The following is a 25131-nucleotide window of genomic DNA, read 5'->3' on the forward strand; positions in this document are numbered from 1 at the left end:
AAGAAGATAGCAGGAGGGGAAGAATGAAGGGGGGGAAATCGGAGGGGGAGACGAACCATGAGAGACGATGGACTCCGAAAAACAAACTGAGGGTTCTAGAGGGGAGGGGGGTGGGAGGATGGGTTAGCCTGGTGGTGGGTATTGAGGAGGGCACGTGTTGCATGGAGCACTGGGTGTTATGCACAAACAATGAATCATGGAACACTACATCTAAAACTAATGATGTAATGTATGGGGATTAACATAACAATAAAAAAATTTTTTAAAAAAGAAATGGGCAAAAGATCTGAATAGACATTTTTCAAAAAAAGACATCCAGACGGCCAACAGACACATGAAAAGATGCTCAGCATCACTCATCATCAGGGAAATGTAAATCAAAACCACAATGAAGTATCACCTCACACCTGTCAGAATGGCTAAAATCAACACGGAAAACAAGAGGTGTCGGCAAGGATGCGGAGAAAGGGGACCCCTTGTGCACCGTTGGTGGGAATGCCAACTGATGCAGCTGCTGCGGACAACAGTATGGAGGGTCCTCAACAAGCTAAACATAGAAATACCATGTGGTCCAGTAATCCCACTACTGGGTTATTTACCTGATGAAACAAAAACACAATCTGCACCCCGTGTTCACTACAGCAATACTGACTGTAGCCCAGATATGGAGGCAACCCAAGCGTCCACCTGTCGATGGATGGATGGATGGATGGATGGATGGATGGATGGATGGAGGTGTGGTGTTATATATATCACAGAACATGAATCAGCTATAAAGAGAGGATGAAATCCTGCCATCTGCAACAACGTGGATGGACCTCGAAGGTACTACGCATAGCAAAATAAATCAGACAGAAAAAGACACTTATATGTGGAATCTAAAAAACAGAACGAATGAACAAACAAAATAAGCTCAAGAGCTCACAGATGCAGAGAATAGAGTGGTGGTTGCCAGAGGCAGGGGTTGCTGGATGGGCAAAGGGAGAGAAGGAAGACGGGTGGGGCGGGAGCGGGGAGGAGGACAGGGGGCAGGGGGAGGGGAGGAGGGGTGAAGGGAAGGAGGGAGAGGAGATGGGTCTGACCACAAACAGGCCCAGACACTGGGAACTCCCGGGATAAAAGGAGGAGATGCCCCTTGTGGCCTGGAAATCCCTTTCCCAGATGGAAATATCGAGGCCCGGCTCCTGATCAAAACACACCCGTGACCGGCCTCCTGGATGCGGAACCCTCCATCTCCCCTCCATCTCAGCCACGCCCGCGGGCACCCGGGGGAGCTGATGGAAGGGTCAGGCGCACAAGATGGGAAAGCATCCTGGCAACCATCTTGACGATTCTTGGCCAATTCCTCGCTGTTCGCTTTAAAATGAAAGTGCGGTGACTACGTGCTTGGCTCCATGTCACCTTGTGCAAAGACCTGGGTCTGGGAGGAGGGCGGCTAGGGCCTTCCTCAGCCAGGCCCGGAGGGTGCGTGGGCTCACCCGGGGGCGCACGGCAGGAGGAAGTCTGCTCCCCAGGGCCCTTCGCAGCACCGACTTGAGCATCTCCTAGGGGGCCGAGCCGAGCTCCAAGAGGGGGTGGTGGGCGGGCCAGGGAGGCCAATGTGAGGAAAGGGCCCCGGACCTCAGGGGCTGACAGCCTAGGGCAGGAGTCGGCCAAACACAAACCTGCCCATGAGGCCACATTCACTCTCGTGTTAGGTCCGCCGCCGCCGTGACGGGAGACCACGTGGCCTGTGAGGCCCAGACCAGCCACTCGCCAGCCCATTACAGACACGGTTTGCCGACCCCCGGTCCAGCAGACGGAACCCAGTTCCAACATCATGGCATGAATCCATACCGGCCCTGAGCGTGGAGGACCCAATGTGGAGTGTGGAGCACGTGGGGGACTCCTGGGTCCACCTCTCAGAGCCAGCCAGGGCCAGGGGCTCCCATGCCACCCACGTGCACGGGGGCTCTTCTTCACTGCTGGGCACCCACCAGCCCTCCCCACCTCCGCTTGGCGGGTCAGGGGAGATGGCCCTCTTGTCCCCACTTTCTGAAATGTAAAATCTCACTGTCCCGTTTGCTCTGGCTCGGGGACACATACATACCGTTTCTGGGAAGGCTGCATTAAAGCTGAAACTTTATCATCATAGAACTTCTTCATCGCAAACCTGTCGAGGGCCTGGTCGGCACTGAGAAAGGAGAGAGAGAGAGAGACGCAGCATTCAGCGTGGACGCCGCGGGTGGTGGGCTGACGGGGACAGGTGCTGTGGCCCGCAGGCCTGGAACGCCATCCAACACAGCGGCACCCTCTCTCCTTCCCACAGGTGGGCACGGGGCTGGCATCCTGAACTGTCCCATTGCCACACCGGCCCCATGACAGCAGGGAAGCAGCAGAGGGCTCTGCGTGAGTGTCGGGATCCCGAGGGTGTGGGGCACACCCAGAGACCACGGTTAGTGACAGCCAGCAAGCCCCCGGGGGCCAGCTCGGGACCCGCAGGGAGTCACGACTCTCAGCAGGCCTGAGGGGGCCAGACGGCGGCGGCTGATGAGGATGGCGAGCTTCCAAGCCCTCATGGCTGCACATCATGGTCCTCAAGTTTCAGCCACAGGCAACCCTGCTCCCCAACGACCCAAAGCCCACAAGCAGAGGGCACTCAGCAGGATCCTCAGGAGACCCAGTAGCCGGGCATTCACGGGTCTGCCTGATCTGACTTCAGATAAGTCGTGGGACATGGGTGTAAGAGGTCACAGCAACTGAGTCTTGTCTGAGCCCAAAGCTTCCCTGAAAATCTGATGGCAGTTGGGCCCTCCCCTTGCAGCATGCATGCATGCACCCCTGCAGAACACGGGGATTCACCACGTGCGTTTGTCCTGGGCTGCACTGACGGGGCTGTCCCAGAAAGAAGGTCCCCTTCAGCACTGAGCATTCACCGTATCGAGGGCGTTATGTTTCTAAGCTGAAACGTGCCCACCCTCACTTGTACGCATTCCTCTTCCCGGAGCTTACAGGTCTTACCAAATGCTGACAATGCATTTCTGGCCCGTGTGTGTGTGTGTGTGCGTGTGTGCATGTGTTCAGAACATCACTGTCAGCATTAGGAGTGTTCCCGCTGACGGTCTCCCTGAACGCTCGTCTCCAGGGTGCTGACCCAAGAGCCTTCCTGCTACTTGCTGATTTCTAGTTTCTGATGCAATCCCGAGCACGTTAATGCCAGAGGTTTTAGAAATGCGTGCTCCCCGTGACGGCTTCTGGGAATGTCATCTAAGCGGGGAAGCGGAGAAATGATCGAGGACACATGTATGTGTGAGAGGCTGGTCATCACGGCAGGCTCCGAGCAGGGAATCACGAGAAGCTACCTCGACGGGGACAATGCACCCATGCCTAACGACCTAACACCAGCTCCACACACGGGGCCGGGCCGCCACCTCTCCGAGGCCGGGGCGCACGTTCGGGAAAGAGTGGTGATTGAGAAAAACAGGGTGGAGCCACGCTGCTGGGGCGGAAATGTGAGGGCAACGCCGAGCAGCGTCCGCACGTCTGGGCTCAGCTGGGGGACTCGGTGTGAGCAGCAACCTCGGGCTCTGGCGCACACACAAACCCTTATTATCACCGAGAAGGGATCTGGGTTTCACGGGCGCTTGGGTTTCCTCCCTGGCGGGCACCAGCTCCACAGTTTGTGTCCAGAGAAAACACTTGGAAAGTCAGATTTCGCTCCTTGCTGCTGGGAAGGGCAGGATTTATCGGCTAATGTGAACAGAGCCTGTATGTCCTGAGAGTGGAGCGGCCCTTGCCTCACAATGCAGCCATTGAAACGACAGGGTAAATGCAAACCCACAAAGAACGATATTTCTGGACTGGATTTCAGTGGGAGTGAGATGTGTGCTTGGGGCGCCGTGCGTCTGGGGGCACCGTGTGTCCGGGGGCACCATGTGCCTGGAGGCACCAGGGATTTCGGGGCACCGTGCCGAGCCCCCCCAGCGCCAGCAGGTTCCCACCAGCCTTGCTGTGCCCGCCATCCCAGCCTCCTGTGGGCAGGTCCCCTGGTGGCTCTTCCACCTCCTGGGGACCAGACGAGACCGAGCTTCCCACTCACAGGCCGGGAGCTTCCCGCTCACACGCCTGAGCCTCGGTCTTGTCATCTGTAAAGTACGAGCGGTGACAACTGCCGCCTGGGTTACCCTGGAGGACTGAGGGAGAAAAGACAAATCTGCAGAGCACTTCCCAGAGACCCAGGACACGCAAAGCACGGCGACCGTGGCCACTCGGCTTTACAGGGTAGAAGGCGCTCAGTGAGACCGCGCGGGTCTTGCTTCCAGTACTGGTCCCGTCCACCCCTACGGTTTCTGTTAGAGATGGACAGTGCGCTCGCTTTACTTCCGCCGCCGCCACCGAAACGTCAGCATGAGGCAGACAGAGCCGCACATCCTCGGCTGGGGCTGGTTCCCGGCCGAGCCTCCCCCTCCGAGACCTGCCAGCACCCCGGCAGCGCGGACGCCCCACGTACCTGGCCGAGACGTTGGTGAAGTGCATGTAGGATGATATGACCACGCCGATGCGTCCCTTTCCGCCCTGCAGGAGACAAAAGAGGGACTCGGTTTCTCTCGACTCCCGTGGCAGAGGTGGAAGGCTCATTCGCTCGGGATGACAAAGAGCTTGCGCTGCTGGGGAGCCACCCTCAGCTTCCTCTGGTCCTGGCTCCGGGGGACGGCCTTACCCAGCCCAGCAGGCAGCGGACACGCCGGGAGCCCACGGCAGGAGCCAGTGCCGCCTGGGGCATCCGTGGGCGCCCCGAGGGCAGATCTGCACAGAGGCAGCCAGTCAGCTCACCAGGTCCCACCGGGGCCACAAGAACGTGCTGGGGAGGAAGCACTTAGTGTGATTTCATTACAGGTGACAGAGACCTGAACGCCCGCCTCAGGGGCTGAGGGCTCTGAGTGCACGCAGCCCCGGAGAGCCCAGAGGGCATCACCCCGCTGCCCCCGACCCCGCCCTGCCCAGTTACACCGGGACCATGGCCCCAACATGCAGGGCTCAGCCCGCGACCACAGATACACACGGCCCAGATGGGAAGCTGCCAGAACCCCAGGCCAACGGGACCCACAGGAGGGGATGTGTGGAGGCACCACGGCCGTGACAGGCCACCCACACCCAAAGCCGCGGACTGCCACCTTCTGGAACATACTGCCAAGACCCAGATCAATGGTCAGCAAACCACAGTCCACAAGCCACTTCTGCCCACCCCGGGTCCTGCAACCTGCGAGCCACGAGTTGTCACGTTTTAGAACAAGTGAAGAAGAATCAAAAGAATCAGAAGGATACCCTTCCGTGACACACGAAGCACCGAAAGCTCAACCATCACGGTCCGCAAATAAAGTCTGACGGAACACGGCCACGCCTGTCTGTTCAGGCGCATCGGGGGCTAGATCCACAGGCAACGGCGGGTGTGAGCAGTTACGACGAGACCCTGCAGCCCCCAGAGCCCAAATTATCTGCTGTCTGGGTTTTTCACAACGAGTTAGGCAAGCCAGAGAGAGGAGCACACGTGCTTGTCCCCACGTCTGTCCTGGAAAGAAACAGCTGAGCAAATCCAGTCCACACCTCCAAGGGGCCCACGACGGTGTGTGACTGTCACCCAGAGCGCATGCCTCTCTGTCCCGTGCACGTCAGGCTACAAGCAAACACCTCCTCTGTCACGTCGGGCGCGCATGGGGCTCATGCAGCTGCCAGGCTCAGGCAAGTCCCTGCGTTTCTGGTGACTCCTGAGAGGCCGAACTCGAGCAGGACCGTCAGAACCACTGACTGCACCACTTGCTGAGGGGGTGGCCTTCCCCAGCGACTCAAAACCAAACAGCACGGGGGACGAAGCCTTCCAGAGGAGCTGCCGGCTAGGTCCGCTCAGCCAGTCGCCAGCAGGTGGAAGTGAGGGGGCCCGGTGCAAAGTCGCACAAACCCGCCCTGCGTAGCCGACAGGAGGGCAGGGCCGTCCCCATGCTGGGCCTGGGTCTGCCCTCCCCCCGGCCAGGGGCCCAGCTCCACTCCCGTTCCTGGCACACGCAGCAGGCAGTGCACCTTCCTCGGAGCTCACGGGTTTGGGCAGATGATGCTGATCTCACCCCCGCCACGAGCTAGATACACTTCTGTTAATGTCGACATCTGGAAGGTCACGTGAAGTGAAGACTTCTCTCTCAGGGCACGTTTTCTAGAACGTCTCGGGAAGGGCTTGTATGTCCCCAGAATGGAGCAAGAGAGGAGCAAATAGTTTTCAAACTCCCGACGTGCTCCTGATAAATCCCGCTAACAAGACTTGTCCCTGGGCGCCCGGGTGGCTCAGTCGGTGAAGCGTCTGCCTTCGGCTTGGGTCATGATCCCGGGATCCGGGGATCGAGTCCCACATTGGGCTCCCTGCTTGGCGGGAAGCCTGCTTCTCCCTCTGCCACTCCCCTCCTCCTCGTGCACATGCACCATGCACACACACTCTCTCAAATAAATAAATAAAATCTTTAATTAAAAAAAAAAAAGACTTGTCCAGAGAGCCAAGCGTTGGGTAGGACCAGCATGTGTTTTGGAGATCTCTCTGCAGTGAGTCTGTCACCTGTGGTGCAGATATTATAAAGGGTACTATAATCGACTTCATTAAAAAGTGAAGTCAGTGACCAAAATGGGACACGTGGTTAAGGAGAGCTTCTCAAAATCCGGCACGCCAGAATCTTCTGGGGGCCCCGGCAGGCAGCAGGTCGGGGTGAACGGGACCTACATTTCTCACCTGATCCAGGTAGCTGGGCTGCTCCACCCCCACCCAGGGAATGCTGCTCAGAAAGCTCTGTGCACTGAGCTCCCGGAGGGGCATTCTCAAATCACCAGGCGAAGCCTGATGGAAAGCAGTTTGTTTTAACTGACAAGAACTGGTTTTAAAAAAAAAAAAAAAGCCTATCTTCTTTTGAAGTTTGCACCAAAACACAAATCTGGAAAGGAGATCCTTAATATAATGCGACCCTAAAAGGCCCCAGTGAACGTAATTTCGTAAGAAAACGAATGGGGGACCTGACTGTTTGCTGGAGAAGGTAATCAAGTCAGGTGTGAGAAGAAGCAAGAAAAGTGAGAAAGAAACAGCACATCCATTTGTGTGCACCTGCCAGGATTTGCTCAGAGCCGGGGGCCTGCCGCCCACCACGACCCAGGCCCGCCGCCTTCCTACAGACCGCACACGAGCGAGTCTCAGAACCCCTAGGGGACAGTGGCTCAGACGGCCCAACGTAGCTCGAGGGGAAGGGTCTCTGCACCTCAACTCCACAAGGCAATGGATTTTCCTGCAGCTTTTGAATGTGCAAAGATCTGAAAAAGAGACATTTCAAGAAGGAAACGTCCACATGTTCGTGATGTTCCAAGGGTCACAGGAACACGGTGTGTCACGTACAAAGTGAGGAGGAGGGGCACCTTCCTTCTGGGAGCACCGTCCCTTCCCAAAGTGCCTCCCATAGGCTGCACCGCATGGCAGGTCTGCGTCCTTCATGGAGGGCCCAGGGGGGCTTCCCCGCTCGGGACAGCGGTGTTCCGTCGAGCCCTATTCTCCACCCATCAGACCCGAGGACTGGGAAGTGCAGGAAGGCAGTGAGAAACCAGAGGAATGAGAGGAAAGCTCCCAGGAGGTCGGAGGTCAGATGCAGCCAGGACAGAGGTGCGCCCTCCCCCCGGCCAGCGTTGGCCACCCTGCCGGGCGCACCAACTCCCATCCCCCTCGAGCAGCCGGCTGGGCGAGGACCACGCGTTTGCAGCAAACAGCATCCCGCCCCCAGGCTCAGATGGATCAACTATAGCAGGACTCAGACAGCCCCCCACGTCCTCGGCCGCTCCTTCTCAAAAGGGCTTTCCGAAAAAAACCAAACTGCGTAAAGATAAAATGGTTCACTATCGTCCATGCCTTTCGTTTGTTTCAAAATGTCCAGCTATGCGTTCATCGACCCGAGGCCTGCAAATTTTAGAGCCAAACTCCGGGAGAGTGAGGACAAACACCGGCAGATCCGGACCTGGGTGTGAAAGGCGGTCCCTGCGGGGCCCCGAGCACGGGGCACACTCACCCTGCAGTGGATGACCACCACGTGCTGGGGGTCGCTGTTCAGCCAGGACTCCTGCGCCTTGCAGATGGTGCACACCTGGTCCAGGGGCGGTGCATGCAGTTCCGGCCAGCCCACGTCCAGGATCTGCAAGGAGAGACGGGCTCTCTACCAAAACCCTGCCGCGAGTTCCTTTCCTAAAGCCTGCTGGGAGTTGTGGCCAGGAGCCCTCACCGGGAAGGAACACAGGGCGGATTATGTTGCCCCCGTGAGACGGCCGTCCCCATCTTATCTGCTCTCCAGCAGCCGGGAAGGCTATTCTAGAAAGGGCTTTCGGAGCCGCTAATGGGGCATGGCTCGTGGGGAGGGCCGAGGCCGGGCCAGATCTGAAACGGGAGTTCTTGGCCGGAGCTGCTGCCAAAATTCCTCTGTGCAGACTGAAATCGCAGTCTGGGAAAATGCAGGGAGCTGTTCCCCACACACCGCGCGGATGATGTCTCAGAGAGCGGCCCGTCCCACGTGCTTGAAGAAAACATGCCCCTCTCAGGACTGGAGCGTGCCCACGAGGGAGGAAGTACCGTGAGCCCGGGTTACAGTTCGGAGCAGGAACAGAGACGGTCCTCACCGCATGACGCGGAACACAGCGTGTCCTTGCATGGGAAACAGCCTCCCCGAGCAACCTGACACCCTCCACCACCCCCCAGCGATGCAAAATACGTCCTATTCCACCTTCCTTTTCTTAAGGGGAGAGGTCTCTTCTATAAAAGTAACAGAAATAGTGCAAAATGATGGGAAAATTTCATAAAAATGCCAGGAAGCTGGAAAATATCGCATACCCCTTCCACCACATAGGGGTAACAGCTACAACACCCGTGAATCCCTTAGATTTTTTTCTATGTGTCGAGCAGAGCTGAGATGCTATTATCCAGGACCTCTATATCCTACTTTTGTTACCTAGCATTAAAATAGGCAATTCACCGGGTGCCTGGGTGGCTCAGTTGGTTGAGCGACTGCCTTCGGCTCAGGTCATGATCCCGGAGTCCCTGGATCGAGTCCCACATCGGGCTCCCTGCTCAGCAGGGAGTCTGCTGCTCCCTCTGACCCTCCTCCCTCTCATGTGCTCTCTCTCATTCTCTCTCTCTCAAATAAATAAATAAAATCTTCAAAAAAAAATAGGCAATTCATCAATGCACCGTATATTCTCATTCCAATAGCTTGAATATTCCGACATATGGAATACATATACGACATACACCCTAACTCACATGTATACACAAGCTTAAAGACTTCCCCTAAATCTTTGCTACGAAAAAGATGAACGCATGGAGGGGGGAGTATGTGAAAGCAGCAGGAGGGAGACCCTGGAGGTAGAAACGGTCTGTGGATCCCACCAACGTCAGCTTCTGGCACTAACACTTTATTACTAGTTAATGCGTGGTGTTACCACTGGAGAAGACTGGGTCTGGGGCTACGTGGGATCGCTCTGTATAATTCTGCAACGTCCTGTAAATCTATAATTATTTCAAACTAAAGAAATTAATTTGGGAGCGCCTGGGTGGCTCAGTCGTTAAGCGTCTGCCTTCGGCTCAGGTCATGATCCCGGGGTCCTGGGATCGAGCCCCGCATCGGGCTCCCTGCTCACCGGGAAGCCTGCTTCTCCCTCTCCTGCTCCCCCTGCTTGTGTTCCCTCTCTCGCTGTCTCTCTGTCAAATAAATAAAATCTTTTTAAAAAATTAAAAAAGAAATTAATTTAAAAATGACCCAAGGGGGCACCTGACTGACTGGCTCAGTCAGCAGAGCATGCGACTCTTGATCTCGGGGTGGTGAGTTCGAGCCCCATGATGGGTGCAGAGATTCCTTAACAATAAAAAATCTTAAAAAAAAAACCCAAAAAAACCCACAGGTAAGAACAGTTCCTGATACCCCTTACGAGGTCACATCCCACAGAGACTTGAACTGTTTTTGCACGAGCAGATATGCTTCGGGGACATCTGACGGAACTCAGAACATAAAGGGTTAAGGTCGTACCTTTGGGTTAAGCTTCGTAAGGTCATATCTCTTTTCGGAAAGGTTTAACACCTGTGAAGGGGAAAGAAAAAGCCATCAGACAAGTCCGCGTCCTCGAAGGGCAAAGAGGAAACAGCGTTCACACTTCACACGCTGTGTGCCTTCCAGGGACTAAGGATTGTAAAAGATTGAAACGTATATAGAAACGTTATTGTCATGGAATGAAACACAAATAGAACAAATACATAGGGATGGCGGACGGAATTGTGCGGGGCCGGCCGTCCCCGGGGAAGCCCGGTTGCTGGGGCGGGGCGCGACGGAGGCAGCGAGGGCCAGAGCCGGCGGGGACCCCACCATGCTGCAGCAGGCCTGGGAGAGGAGATCAGGTGCCCTCACGGCAGAGACAGCTGAGCGCGGGGGCCTGGGCAGGTCTGCTTGGGGCGCGCGGCTCTGCCCTGACCTAGGTCCACAGCCCCTCTAACTGGACCAAGCTGCTGCACTGTCCCATTTAAGGACCAGGCCCCTGCCTTCCGGGGCCCAGGGCCCTCCCGGGTATCTGGGGACAGTGAACAGAGGGCAGACGGAGGGCAGGCGCAGGGACCAGGAGAGAGCTGACCCCTGGGCCAGGATTCCGGAGGAGGGGGACCGTTCCTGCAGAGCAGACTGCCCCGGGCAGAAGGCTGCCATCCTGAAGATGTGGAGCCCCCAGAGCAGAAGTCTGGGTTCTGGGCTGGGACACGCTTTCCCTGCCTGCCATCAGGTCACGCTGAGGACTGCCATCCGGGGAACAGGCAGGTGCTCAGGGGCCAGGACGGCGCTGCTCGGGCCGCACTGACCGCTCGGGCCGACACAGGCTGCTGGGGGGCGGGGGGGTGCCCTCGGCTCCGCTCTGCCTCTGGGCCGCTCTTGGAGACAGTCATGTAGTCACCCAAAAGGGTGGCAACCTCAGTTTGTCAGGCGGGACAGAGATCAGCAGCTTCAGCAGGTAAGGAGGCCGTGTGGGGGCGGGGGCAGGTGCAGACGAAGCGCGGGGACTGCACTTCAGTGCTGTGGTCACACCGGGCAGCCAGGGGACGCACGGGATGCTGGCCCACACTTCTCCCCAGACGGGGGCTCCCTCCGACCACGTCACACGCGTCCCCAGGGCACAGCGGCTTCCGGGCGCCCACCGTCGGTCCTCGTGGTTCAGGTCAGCAGGAGGGAAAGGCTGGGCTCTGACACCAGGATGCCGACCCCCACCGGGGCCGACAGGTCTGTCTGATGCCGCACGCCGGCCACACCAGGGGGGCTGCCCACCCGCAGGGCGCCCGGGGCGGCGGCCACAGGCACAGCAGGCGGCACAGCGGACAAGAGGCCCGGGGGAGGAGCCCCAGAGCACCTCCGTGAAACCGGGGCCCGGAGGACCAGATGCACAGAGGCAGGGGACCACGACCCCCACAGGCTCAGCAGCCACCCCGAGACACTTGGTGACTGCTTCCCATTTCAGCAACTCAGTGTCGTCCCAGTTGCAGCGCTCCGTGTCCGCCACTGTCCCCGTGCTCCGCGTCTCCCCCCACTCTCCCCGTGCTCGGTGTGCCCCCCCCCACTGTCCCTGTGCTTGGCGTCCCTTCACTGTCCCCACCTCAGCGTGCCCCCATACTCCCTGTGCTCAGTGTCCCCCCCCCACTGTCCCCGTGCTTGGCGTCCCTCATTGTCCTCACAGTCGGTGTCCCCCCGCCGTCCCCACCCTCCACTCCTGCTCAGTGCCCCCCCCCCACTCACCAGGTAGTTGTCCCCGTGTTTGGACCTCAGCATCCGCGTCACCTCCTGCAGGTTGTGCAGGTAGGACTCTTCGGAGCAGCCGGTGGGGAAGGACACCGCGATGATGCGCTCAGTGATGTAGGTGAGGTCCAGCTCGCGCCCGTCTTCCATGGTGGGGCTCAGCACCGCGGGCCTAGGAGAGGGGGCCGGTCAGGAGCGGGGTGGGTCCCCGGAGTGGCGGACGCCAAGGCGCCCGCCCGCGCTGCTCACACGGGAGCCTCTGTAGTCTCTTCCACGTGGTCTCCGGTCACGGGAGCATACAAGCCCGAACGCCCTGCCCGGTCCTGTCTGCGGCACCACCAGCCACCCCAGCGCATACACGGGGGAGAAGCACACTGTTCCGCTGCGGAGGGAGCCCCTCGGGAGGGACCCTGGGGGGAGGAGCCTGGTCCTCCCTCCTGGGGTCGGGTCGGCGCCAGGTGGGGGGGAGCGTAAGGCAGGGGATGGGGAGAACAGAGGCCACCGCTAGGTCTTCGTGTCCCATCCTGGGGCAGCTGTGGAGGCCGCAGAGGGGACCCCCTGGGAAGGGATGTCAGCAGCTGCAAAGACAGGGTGCCTCCCCTGGGAAGGAGAGGCGGCCGGGTCAACAAGCAGGGCTGTGTGCGGGCTCTCTGCTGAGGACACCTGGGGGGGTGGGGGCAGCGGGTGGGAGGGCAGGGGTGCGGACGGAGGCAGGAGGACCGAGCTCTGGACTGCCAAGTTCACTGGGCCTGCAGAGGGGAGGGCCTGTCCACGGGCCCCAGCTGCACCTGCATCACTAGGACGTGCTTGGGGACTGTGGCCGAGAGCCTTGCCCCTTCCACCCCTTCCTTCTCCAGGAGGACAGGCCCTCAGGGCTGAGGGTGTTTGGGACGAGGTGTTGGGTCAATCCCAACGGGGTGACACCCCACGGCGAAACAATGGAGGGATGCAGGACACACGCAGGATGCTGGTTTGGGTCCACGACTGTCACTGCCATGAGCTCTGGGGGTTTCTGACTGTTGTCTGTTTATTTACTGCCCCTTTTCTATGTGTTTCTCTCCTGATTTTGGAAAAATTCAAAAACATAGAAAACAACTTTGCAAACCGCTACGTACCCATCATCCGACTTCAAAATTAGCCCCCATGCCCCCCACACCCTGCTACCTCCACCATCACCCTGCTTCGAAGAAATCCCAGACATTCTATCACTTCATTTATAAATACGTTAGTATTTCTTTCTAGAAGATAGAAGCTTTTTAGGAATACCTACAAGGTCGTTATCATACCTAAAAGAAGAAACATCAATCAGATCCAAGATCATAAACTTAATTTTTAAAGCTGATTTATTCAAATCAGGATGCAAGCAATCACCAAGATTTTGTTTTGTCTACCTTATGCGCTACAGAGGGACGCAAAAGAGTTTTGATTACTTTAAAAAAATAATCAGGTTTTTTAAACATTGATTTAAAAAGTCACAATGCGCGTTCTCCACCAACCGCAGCTCCTGAGGGACCGCCCTGCGGGGAGTGCTGGATGTGGCCGTCCCAGCAAGCACCTGCCGCGGCGCAGGCAGACAGAGCTCAGTGCACCTGCTGGGTTCAACCCTGCAACACCCCCAACGTTCACTTGCACAATTATGCCACAGCTGTGCGTGGAAAGAATCGCTTTCCCACAATCTGGGCTTTAATGCTGGGAGGCTGCACCCAGAAAAAGAAAATAAATAAAAACTTGATATGTACCGCCTTTGAACATTTATTCCTAAAGTCAAAAAAAAAAAAAAAACAAACTTAAGATGACTACGGAATAAAGTAACACCAAGCTGACCCCGGGCAAGGACACACAGACGAGCCATGCACGGGGCTGGCCACTCACCTGGGTGGTCTGGCACGGCAGAGAGCAGTGGACGGTGCAGAACCCCCCGGAGCCTGCAAATGACAAAGCATGGGTCATTCTTGGTCCCCCTGTCCCCAGCCTGCAGCCCGCCAAGAAGAAAGGACACCGCCCGTCCCAGTTTAAGGTGGGAAGTCAAACGCGGTGACCGTGGGTTCATCCTAAGGCCAGGGAGGGTCTCCGGCATGTCAGGGCATCTCGGCCTGGGGATTGCGGGCCCCCAGCCACACGCTCCCAGAACAGCCCGAAGGACAGGATCCATGGTGGGATGGACCCACAGGGACGGACCTGTCCCTGTATACAGGCAGCGCTCGACCAAGGTCACGGTTACCATTAATTTTACCGCTAGTATATACTTGAAAAAAAAACGACTAACCACTGTGTCTATGGTTTAAGAAGCCCATCGAACAGGGAAAAGCTCCAGCTTGCTTTACAATTTCCACAACCCTTCCGTGTGCGTGTGTGTTAACGCGATACCCGAAGGCTGCGTATGTATGACTTCGGGACACATGCCCAGCCACTACGTGAGTAAAAATCACTTCCCCATTCCAGCAGCGGGGAAACCAAGGCTCAAGAGGTGTGCAAGGCTTTGCCCAAGATGGCAGAGGTGGGGAGAGCCCTTCCCACAACAGGGCGGCTCCTCTCTGGGGCCTGCCACGTGTCCTGGCCCTGTTCTGTGGACCAGCCAGGGCGCAACCCCCCCCCCAGAAGGGGGGTGATGCTGGAAACGTGCGTGGCAGGACGCCCAGATCCCCCAGCCCTCCCTCCTGCTTCCCGCCAATCCCGGGCCTGGGGAACCCTTCACAGGCTCGGACACCCCACTTCACCAGCACCCCACTGGGCACCCAGTTCATCCTGGCTACTTCGGGAATGGAGACGGACACTCCCCAGAAGTCACACCAACACCGTGCCTAAGCCAACTGCAAACCAGAGGCCGTGATCTGGGCCCCCAGGCAGAGACAGGACCTGGAGGGCGCCCTCCTCCGCGCACAGAATGCCTAGTTTGCCCGCTGGCTGTCCCTGGCGGACACATGCCTCTCCTACGTGTCCCCTTACAGACGAGTCTGGGGGCTGACTGAGCCCGCTCCCTTGGTGCCAGGACCCCAAGCAGCACAGGACAGCGGCCCCCAGGAGGTCAGGGAGGCTGGGCACACTCTCCCTGAACCAGCCCTGAGGGGTCCCAGCAGGCCCCCAAGAATCCCCACCCGCATCGCTTGGCATGGATGGATGGCAGACGGATCCATGACAGACAGATGATAGGCACATAGACACATAGATACGTGCATGAAAGGCAGACCGCTGAACACACACATGCGCACGCGCATACACACACATGCACACATGCACACGCGCACACATGCAGACACAAGCACACATGCGCACACGCATACACACATGCATGCACACAGACATGCACGTATACACGCATGCACACATGCATGCATGCGCGCGCACATGCACATACGCACATGTGCACGTGCACATGCATACACACGTGCACACATGTGCACACATGCACGCATATACATACACATGCACATACATGCAGACACGTGCACACATACACGCATGCACACATGCACACACACATGCACATAGACACACACACAGCGAGATGGGAAGGCCGGGCCTGCCCACCCTCCCATGGCTCCTCACGCCTACCTGCAGCCACTGCACTGTGCCCTACGTCAATTTAGACCAAACGGATGTGCACAGACCGAGAACCACCAGACACGGGCCACGCACGCAAGTGTGTGGATAAAGCACAGATACCTTCCCAACCGCCCCCATCACCCGAGGGGATGACGGGCCTGAACCACCACTCACCGCCCACACCCCCCAGCCCTCGGGTGATAGCTGCAGCTCAGCGTGGAGGGGCCGGGGGTCCCCGCGGGGAGGGGGTCACCTGAAGGGAGTGTGTCTTGGGCAGAGCACAACCGGTGCCCGAACCCTGAAGTGGCATCATTCTGTACCTTGGGGACAGCAAGGGGACGGGTGTGGCCCACAGGTGATGCAGGGAAAGTGACGGGGGTCCCAAGGACAGAGGTCAGCCAGCCCTAGACCCCGGTCCACCATTCCACCAGCACGGTGTCCCCTGGGGGCTGACTGAGGTCAGCAAGCACGGCCCCACCTGCCAGGATACCTGGCTTCCAACGGGAACCCCAGGAAAGCAGACGGGACCGTCCTCGCTGCACAGCCTGGGAAAAAGGCGTTCGGGAAGACGGTGTTGTAGCAACTTCTCATGCCAAACTCGAGACTTCTTCAATCCCCCGGCCCTGGTGGCCCACAGCCCGTGCTGCCGACCTGTCCCCGAGCCAGACCAACATCAAGGAGGTCGGGAGAGCCTCTCCTGGAGAGCTGGTCCCGTGGAGCAGCCAGGCTCTGAGACTCGGGGTGCACCACCACCCCCCAATGGGGGGAAACCTAGCCAAGCAGACGACGCACCAGTGACCGGACCCGGGGACGCTGGGATACACTGGGACAGCAGCCCCTTGGCTGCCGGGAAGGTCCGCCGTGCAGCGGACGGGAGGCACGCCCAACCAACGTGACGGGGCACAACTTGCCCACACACGGCGCTGGTCAGAGGGGGTCACGGGGCTCCCTGTCTCTGTGCATCTTCACTCAAAAGCGAAGAATCTACCTGCTCTCGGGGCTCAAAAGCCAGGCCCCCGTTTATACACCACAGCACAGTTCGTGGCTTAGGAACGACCCAGAAACCAACTTAGTAAAAGTCTACTGAAGAAGGTCCCTTGCTCACCAGAACCCTACACCCTAACCACGTTCGGGAAGTTTAAGAAAAGCTCTCTTGCGTGAAGACCCCAGGCCTCCCGAGCTGCACGTTTCTCTTGTGTGCTTTTGCAAGAGGAGAGCGGCCCGCCCACCTCCCTCGGGAGCCTTCCAAGGACACGCCAATCTTTACAGACCGACACCACGTCTGGAGAGATAGCAGGTGTTTCCTGCACTCCCATCTGGTCCCCACCTGCCTCGGCCCCGCCCAGCCCCCTCCACCCCCGGCCGCTTTGGCACGCGCTTATCGCAGCCTGCAACTTCTAAAGGCACCACGAACCCCGAGAACAAGGGGGTGCCAGTGGAATCTGTGGCAAAGGTTACACCTGCAACAGGTAAACCGCAAAGCCCATGCTGCCGCATCTCGGCAATGGCCCGGGAGCTCCCCCGCTGGACCCCAAAGCGGTCCTGGGCCCCCAGTGAAGTCACTGGCCTCCCTAGCCATCTGGGGCCAGCCCTGCCATCCGGGACACACCGGCAAGCAGCAAAGCAGGCGTTCCACCAGGTAAGCAGTCATTCCATCGGCCCGGAGGGGCTGTCTTGCTCAACACGCTTTTGCAATTATCGGCCCTCATTTCTTTGGCTAATGATGTGACTTTTATATAAGAAACAGGCACAGCGAAAGCAATTTTGCAGCCGTGGGACATCTTTCAGAAGGGGACGGGGACCACCGTGAGATCTGCATGTAGACACAAGTGTCTTCTATTAAGAGAGGCCCACTGAGCCCGGTGCTCGCTTCCGAGTCGGTTTCCCCCGGGGGCAGAAGGCAGGGCTGGATGCCTTTTCTCGGGTGGAGCTGGTCCAGGCTTTGTCAAGGGACGAGGCTCCTCGGGCAACGCGGGCTCGGCCACTTTGCACCTTATGATCGTGGGCAGGTCCTTCACCTGCCCCAGCTTCAGCCACACTCCTTGTCTTCCCAGAAGAGGAACCCCAGTCCCTACCTCACCTGGGGGTGAGGGACCACGCAAGGCTGGCAGGAAACACCTGGCCCGTCCTCCAGAACCCCACCCTCCTCCAGAACCCCACCCCCAGTGCCCCATCCTACAGAACCCCACACCCTGCAGTACCATGGCTTTGCAGCTCATAACCTGGCCCCTCTCTAAGAGGACAGGCCCACGGAGAGAAGGCTGGGGAGCTGTGGGACTGATCGCTGATCTTGTCTGGGGCCCCTTTCCCCTCTCCGTGGGCACCGCTGGGTCTGTAGCTAAGGGACGCCCAAAGTCAGGCCGTGTGGGCACAAGACGAATGCTCCGAAGCCCTCACTGTAAGATTCAAGGCCTGCGTCTCAGGGAAGAACGCACAGGGCACTGGGGTCGGGGCACCGCATTCCCACCTAACAGGACTGCTGTCCAGGCCAAAAGACGCGACGGACGTGTGGATCTCCCCATCTCGTATCTCAGCGGCAGCTGATGCTCTCCCATGGGCTTCCGGGAAAAGGGACACTGGACAAACATCTGCACCCATGCCTCGTGGCTAGCAGAGCACGAGGACCACCCGGCTGGCTTACAGAAGGACCGGGCTCGGGGGGCAGGGGTGGGGAGGGCGGTGAGGACAAGCCCTGGACAGGAAGGCGGAGGGAGGACACTGACAGCAAGCCCCCATCACACGGGGAGTAGAACCACACCACGCCCCTCTGGGGGCTGTGACCGCAGGGCCACACGGGGATGGCCAGTCCTGCAAGGGAAGGAAGGCCTGTCTCTAGGTGTCCGTGTGAGGACTCTGAAGGCTCCGGCTGTGTGACCTTGGGCAGGTGCCTCGGGCTCCTCATCTGTAAAATGGGCTACTAGGTACAGCCAGCCCTCTGCAGGGGCGCTGTGGGACCAGAGCAGGGTGGGCGAGGAGCAACACATCGTTAGCATCTGCGATTCCTGCGTGTTCTCGCGCAAACCAGGAGGACGGAGCAGACCTGCCTAAGGAGACTCACGCAGTGGCAGTGTCCCCATGTGGGCTGGCGTGGGCACCAGTCCTGCATGTGGACGGGAGCTAATGCTGGCGCCGTGCCCCCACATCCCACCGCTGTGGGCAAAGGGCAGCCTCTCTCTCTCCACTCCTATCCCACAACCCTCCTTCCAGTCCCCCAAGCACACTCCACCCCTCCTGCCCCAGGACCTTTGCACATGCCCTACAGGTCTGGAATTCTCCCCACCCACTTAGGCAAGCCTCACCTGCTTAGCCCCTATTAATCCTAGACCTCTCAGCTCACACATCGCCTCCCCAGCGAAGCAGCCCCTGATCCCTGGTCCTGTTTATAGTCCTGTGAGGGCCCAGATCTCAGCTGCACAGAAATAGCTGGCTATCTGCATTCTTGTCCATGCTCTGCACCCTCTGCCACGAAGACCCGCAGGGGCACTGGCTCTCATGTTCCGCTCAGCCTTTGGGGCCACATCCTGTCCCTAGCAGCGGGCGGAGCACGCTGTCTGCAGGAGGAAGGAGGGAATAAGCCAACCGCTAACCTCAACATGTCCGACGGACGATCTGGCCATGTCAGAGGCACAGGGATCCTGCTTTTGCATTTTGGTAATAAGTACCTGGTTAGCTTTATTCTTAGGATAACAAAAGTCAACGTACCCGAGGGGCCTGAACAGACTTACCACCTCAAAGAGCAGCAGAGTGAAAAGTAGTCTGTGCATCCTCCTTGGCAAGGTCACGACACAGGGAATCGACGACATTGGGGAAAGAGACTGTCCCCTGCAGAGCACAGACCTCGGAGACCGAGGAAGGCTCACGGAACAGCATGGCTCCCCGGAGCTGTCCAATGCGCGCTCTGCTCACGGACGGGGGGCCACGCTAACAGCGTTCCCGCTAATAATGCTCTCCCCTGGAATCTCCCACAACCACACTGTGCACAGCCTCACGGGAACATCCCTGTCCCCGAAGACAGGGACCTGGGGCAGGGTGTTCTTGGCCAGGCAGACTGCTGAGCCCACCAGGGAGCTCACCCCTCGCTCCTGCTCACATGGAGGGGAGGGCAGCACCAGGCCCCCAGGGCTGGAGATGAAAGGCTGCATGCACCCCTGCTTCCCGCCTCCCCTCACCCTCTCTGGCTCTTCGGGGAAGAGCAAAGAGAGTCCCTTTGCAAGGGGTGAAACGCAGGGAGGACGCCAGCGGCCCCAGAGAAGTGGGGCCTGCCGTGCTGACGGGCCCTGAAACCCGCAGCGGGAACAGTTCCGTAAAAAGGAACAAAAGGGACGATTGCGTAACTGAAGCCAGATTTACAAGGAAGCAGGGCTCCCGGGCTGGGGGCCGGGCAGGGAGCAGGCCGGCTGTGCCCTCGGGAAGGAGGCACCCACGGAAGCGCGCCGCACAGGCAAACGGAAAAAAATACATGGAAAACCCTTTTCAGAAGCAACCACCAGCCCCGCTCGGCTGCCACACCTGAAGGTCATGTCACTCACCCACGGCCTGGCAGGCGGGCTGCAGGGGTCGGGCGCGTCCCACTCCGAGGCCCGGGTCTGAAGCCAGCCCTGTGGCTCCCCGGGGCTGCCTGGCCTTGGAGAGACTGACGCAACCCTTCGTGACTCAGTTTCCTCCTCTGGAAAGCGGAGGCGTCGGCAGGATTCGATAAGGAAATAGGCGTATAGGGCTGAGAACAGGAGCTGACCAAACACAAGCGCTAAATAAACATCAGCTGCGCACATAGCCGTCGCATTTGGGTGCCAGGTGGGCGGGGGGGTCTGGCCCCAGAAAGGCAGCCCCCCCTCGGGAAGTCCACACGGAATGCAGCGCCCGGTGCGACCACGGAACCACCCATGCCACCCGAGAAACAAGACGCCCACGAGCAACCTTCCCAAAGCCAGCCAGACAGACAGACACTCCTCCCTTCCAGAAGGAGAACGCCAGAAACAAAGTCATTCTCAGGAGCGCCCACCTCGAACTGTTCTTAACGCTCTCAACCCCAGGCGGCAGTTCCTGGGCGCTCTCCAGGAAAGACACACCAGACTCAAGTTAGGAAATGACAACAACGTCACTTTGTCCCCAAGCTCCTCTGAGAAGCAAGGTCTCGCTCAGTCTGAGATTTTATCTGTGATCATTTGTCACCAACTACTCAGAATTCTGGGGTGCGTAGGCGGGCCTGCACCATACGGACGGACACGGGACGCAGGGCGCCGGGTGGGGGGAGAAGGCCCGCGGCAGGGAGGAAGGAGGTCCCCAGCGCAGGGGGGCGGGGGACCGAGCTCTCACTCACCCCCGTCTGGGGTCCCCAGCAGGGGGAGCGTCCCACGCGGCGCCACATGGAACTTTTACTGCCCCTTCGCTGCAGAACAAGGACGCAAGCGGACAGAGGAGGGGCGCCAGGGACTGACCCAATGCCAAGAGCACGCGGCAGCCTGCAGTGGCCCCACAGAGGGAGGAACTCACCGTGCTGCCAAGGGGCCAGCCAGGGCTTCTCCTTCCTTCCAGAAGCAGCTCCCTCCCACCGCCTCGCCCCTTCCCTGCTCGGAGTCCCGCGCCCTCTCCGTGCGCCCGGCCTCGGGGGCGGCGGGGCCGAGAGCAGGTGGACAGTGCCCGCCCCGCTGCGGCTGGGCAAGTCTCAAGGGCAGCCGTGCCAGAGCCGGCAGGCACGCCCAGCCCCAGCGGCAGCAGGCACGCCTGCACGCAGGGAAAAGGCACTGGCTGCCCGGCCTCCCGAGGCCCCGCAGGGCCCACGGCCAGCAGGACAGGCCTCGCCGGGCGGGGGCCGTGTCCTCAGGAGCCCACACCCGCCCTCCGGGGGGGCGTCGACACAGGGGCCCAGAGAGGGGTCTCCGGTGTCCAAAGAGCCCCCCGCCCCAAGACCAACCGACCACGGATTGATTCCTGGGTGGGCAGGTCGCCCGCCAGCATCCTGAGCCCGACGGGTGCCTGGGCCCGCCCTCCGCCCTCCCCCACCTTCCTTCTGCCCCTTAACGTTCACAAAAACCACGAAGCGGACACAAAAGCAAGCTCCAAGTGTGTTGCTGGACCAGAGAAGAGCTCTCTCCTAACACACATGCCCCTTGGACTCCAAGTCTCCTGGAGGCCAAAACAGAAAGAGAGATGGGGTTGGACGGAGAGATGGGCAGACGGTGGGACAGGCACCCGGCCTGTCTGAGGCTGGATGGAGCGGGGTCACACGTCACTCGGAATCAGGAGAGGAAGGGCCCACAGCAGAGCGCCGTCCCCCACCGCCGCGGTCTACGCTGGCAACCAGCCGGATTTCATTATCAAATGGCCAGTCACGTCCCTTAAATTCAGAGGGAGACCCAAGTGGGCTCATCGATAATGACGCCTCACACACACTGATTCTTTTATTTTAATCGATCACTTCATGAGAACACCTGTCCTCATAAAGAGGACACGGGGAGGGCGTGGTGGGTCCCGCAGGGCCCTCACAATCCTGTCCCCGGCACCAGGACCCGGGGGCCTGCTGCAGAGGGAGCCACGCAGGGTCTCCTTCCAGCCCCGACGCTCAGGGAGCCCTTGAGCCCACGGGCCGGGGTCTCTGCCTCAGGTGGCTCGGCTCCTGCAGGACAGCAGGGCTTCCCAAGAGAGAGCGTGGGGACAGCCATCCCTTCACCTGTCCGGTCAGCAGACCTGCAGACAAACTGCATTTCACTCTTGGGAGCATCAGTCCCAACTCAGCTCCGAGGCCCAGGCCTCCCACCACAGATGGCCCCATGGAAGAGCCAGCTCCGAGCCTCCAGGACCCTCAGAGGCTGACAAGTGTGGACCAAGAGGGAGCCCCCCCCCCCACCCCACCTGGACATCCCAGAGTGAAGGGCTCATGGTCCTGGGAAGGGGGCCCGGTGCACCCACCGAGCTGCCCAGTCCAGGACCACAGCTTTGCCGCCATGAGAAGGGCACCGCAGGGGTTCCCAGGATGGCCAGCCCATGCACCTGACCGCTGGCAGGTGACCCAGGGCCTTCCGGCGGCCCCGTCTGTTCTCACACATGCCCGGGACGATCCAGCGAGCCTCCTCCCCGGCCAGCATCAGACACCCGTGCTCCATCCAAACCAGGCCCCACTACTCAGGATCGCCCCAGCACGATGAGCCACACAGCTCCCGGCGGGGCTGGGTGGCAGGCCTGGAAGCGCCACAGAATAGCACAGCGGTGACGGTGTCCCCGAGGGGCTGCAGGACAGGAGTGCCGTCCGGCGGCAGAAACGGCGGGCCTTCCAGGGTGGAGCTGGGCCAGGAGGAGCCGGGAGCACCTGGGGAGGACGGGCCTGCAAAGTGCGGGGCCAAGGGAGGCGGGGTTCCTGCGGTAAGCCAGGGCTATGCTCCAGAACGCCTGCAGGCCACAGACACTTGACCTCTGGAAGGCTCCGTGTGCCCACCTGCACACTGGGGATGGTCAGAGAACATGACTCAGTGCAGAAACGTCGCGTGAGATCACGCTCCCTGGCACAAAGTGCGCCCTTGGTAAGCGTCCACTTTATTAGCGGGTCCTCTTCTCGCCACCGAGGCTGTCCACGGAGGCCAGGGGGCAGGGGAAGGAGTGCAGGCAGCTGCTGAGGCCGGGCAGGGGGTCTGGGCAACCAAGAGGACAGGAGAGAGGAGTGGCACCCACAGAACTTGGTCCCGTCGCTGAGGAGGGAGATGGTGCGGAGACAGAGTGGGGGTCCACGGACCTACACTGTGGGAGCATGTGGGCAAGCCACAGATGACGCGACCCACTGGACATGGCCCACAGGACATGACTCATAGGACACGATTCACAGGACACGGCCCACGGGACCTGACTCACTGGACACAACCCACAGGACACAGTCCACGACCCACAGGACAAGACCACTGGACATGATTCACTGGACATAACCCACAGGACACAGTCCACGGGACATAGGACACTGCCCACAAGACACAGCCCACAGGACACGACGCATAGGACAGAGCCCACAGGACACAGTTCACGACTCAGGACATGGCCCACAGCACACAGTTCACGACTCAAAGGACACGGTCCATAGGACGTGACCCACAGGACACGACTCACTGGACACAGGACACAGTCCACAGGACACAGCCCACAGGACGTGGCCCACAGGGTACGACCCACAGGCCTCCTCCATGCCACCCAAAATGGTGCCTCTGGCACCATTCTGTCACTTCAGTGTGGGGACCCCGGGAGAGCACCTTCAGCAGGAGAAACTGGGCTCCTAGCCCAGCTCCGTCTCCACAGACAGGATGTCCTGGAGGCGCCGGCTCACCCTGTCCCCTCGGGTCCTCACCTGTGAGCGGGGGAAGACGTTGAGCCGGGGCGGTCCTGAGCCCCGGGCGAGCTCCTGGCAGCCCAGCCACAGACAAGCTCGCCCCGAAACGCCCTGTCGGCTTTCCTAACCAAGCTGCTCCCGCACTAAGGAGACTGCACGTCCGAGCTATTCTCCGACAATCAAGAGCCCGGGCACAAGACCAAGATGACGACACGGTGCTGGGCCCAAAGAACACAGATAAAATCAGGAAAGCAGTTTCCTGGGATCGACCCTATCCACAAAGCCCACCCCAAATAACGTCACCCTACCTACTGCGTACGGAATAGGACAGGCTGCACGGCATTCACACGCGATCTTGTGAATTCCTCACTGAAATGTTGTCTCCTTTTCACCTGTGAGGAAATAAAGCTGCTGGCGCCCGACCCGACCTGACCAAGGTCACATGGCCCATCAGTGGAAGCTACGGCTGCCCTAGGTCCCTGCCCGGGGCCCGAGGCCGGCTGCCCCTGCTGAGGGACCCACGCGGACAGACCGACGGGACATCGACTGGGACTTCTGCCAAAGCTCAGCTTCGCCGGCACCGAGAGTCCCACTTCCCTTGATGTTCAGACGCAGCCTCTACACTCCGGAGTTTCGATCCGGGAACGCATATCATGGGCCAATGACCAGGTTCAGACCAGCAATGCCTTCTAGCTGTCTAGCATGTAACTCCACACTCAGTCTTATGTTTACCACCCGCCCTCATTGTACATCTTCTGGATCATTCCAGAAATATATAAAGATTGGTGGTGGACACACCAATCTCTTTTCTCTCCTTTCTACACTCTAGGAGGCCAGATGTCCAGCCCGGGTTGGATCTGAAAGTTTATATTCCTCAATTTTATAATATAATCCTCAAATTTTCTCCCACAAAGTAATTTTTAACAGCTGCGTGGTATCCAGAGTCCAGCTAGAGCCCAATTTCCCGTACACCTCAACGTTTGTCTCCCGCAGGTGGTACTGTGATAAACATCCTACAGTTTACAACTTCTCAGCATCCTTAGTGGCTGCCTCGGGATAATCACCTGCAAGGGCAATTTGCTTTGTTTTCTCTTGTCGGGAGAACTTCCTACAACCCGTCTCTTGGAAGGCGTCCTGTAACCTCCGGGACTGCACACACCTGTGTTCCAAAGGGGACAGAGGTCCGAAAGGTGAGGAGCGGACCAGAACAGAATTGCCTTGGCAAGCCTGAAGAGGGCTTTGAGGTGTCGGGACAGGGGAAACTGTGTCCCCAGGAGTGGAGCAGGGAGGAGAGGGACACGCCTCGGGGCTCCTGTGGATGCGTCCCCCCATCTGCTCCCCGGGTCAGAGCTTGGAGCAAAGATCGAGCATCTCCAGGATGCTAAATCCGTGACAAGAGAAACGGCAGGGCCCTCCTGAGCGGCCAGGACGTGCACGGCGCAGCACCTGGCTTCACTGAACGCATGCGTGAGGACC

The 25131-nt window shown here is 59.3% G+C and overlaps 1 protein-coding gene across 1 annotated transcript in view; it reads right to left on the reverse strand.

Annotated features, from left to right (window-relative positions):
- The window catches only part of TNS3 (tensin 3), a 173628-nt gene that overhangs the window by 98708 nt on the left and 49789 nt on the right, over nucleotides 1–25131 (reverse strand). Inside the window, exons 5-10 of the mRNA XM_035026460.1 lie at nucleotides 13677–13729; nucleotides 11805–11976; nucleotides 10065–10115; nucleotides 8061–8183; nucleotides 4490–4554; nucleotides 2090–2173 (exon numbers count right to left, since the gene is read on the reverse strand). Coding sequence (XP_034882351.1) covers nucleotides 2090–2173; nucleotides 4490–4554; nucleotides 8061–8183; nucleotides 10065–10115; nucleotides 11805–11976; nucleotides 13677–13729 — 548 coding nt within the window. The remainder of the gene's footprint in view (nucleotides 1–2089; nucleotides 2174–4489; nucleotides 4555–8060; nucleotides 8184–10064; nucleotides 10116–11804; nucleotides 11977–13676; nucleotides 13730–25131) is intronic.

This window comes from Mirounga leonina, unplaced genomic scaffold (assembly GCF_011800145.1).
Source record: "Mirounga leonina isolate KUSES-001 unplaced genomic scaffold, KU_Mleo_1.0 Mir_199, whole genome shotgun sequence".
Taxonomy (NCBI): Eukaryota; Metazoa; Chordata; class Mammalia; order Carnivora; family Phocidae; genus Mirounga; species Mirounga leonina.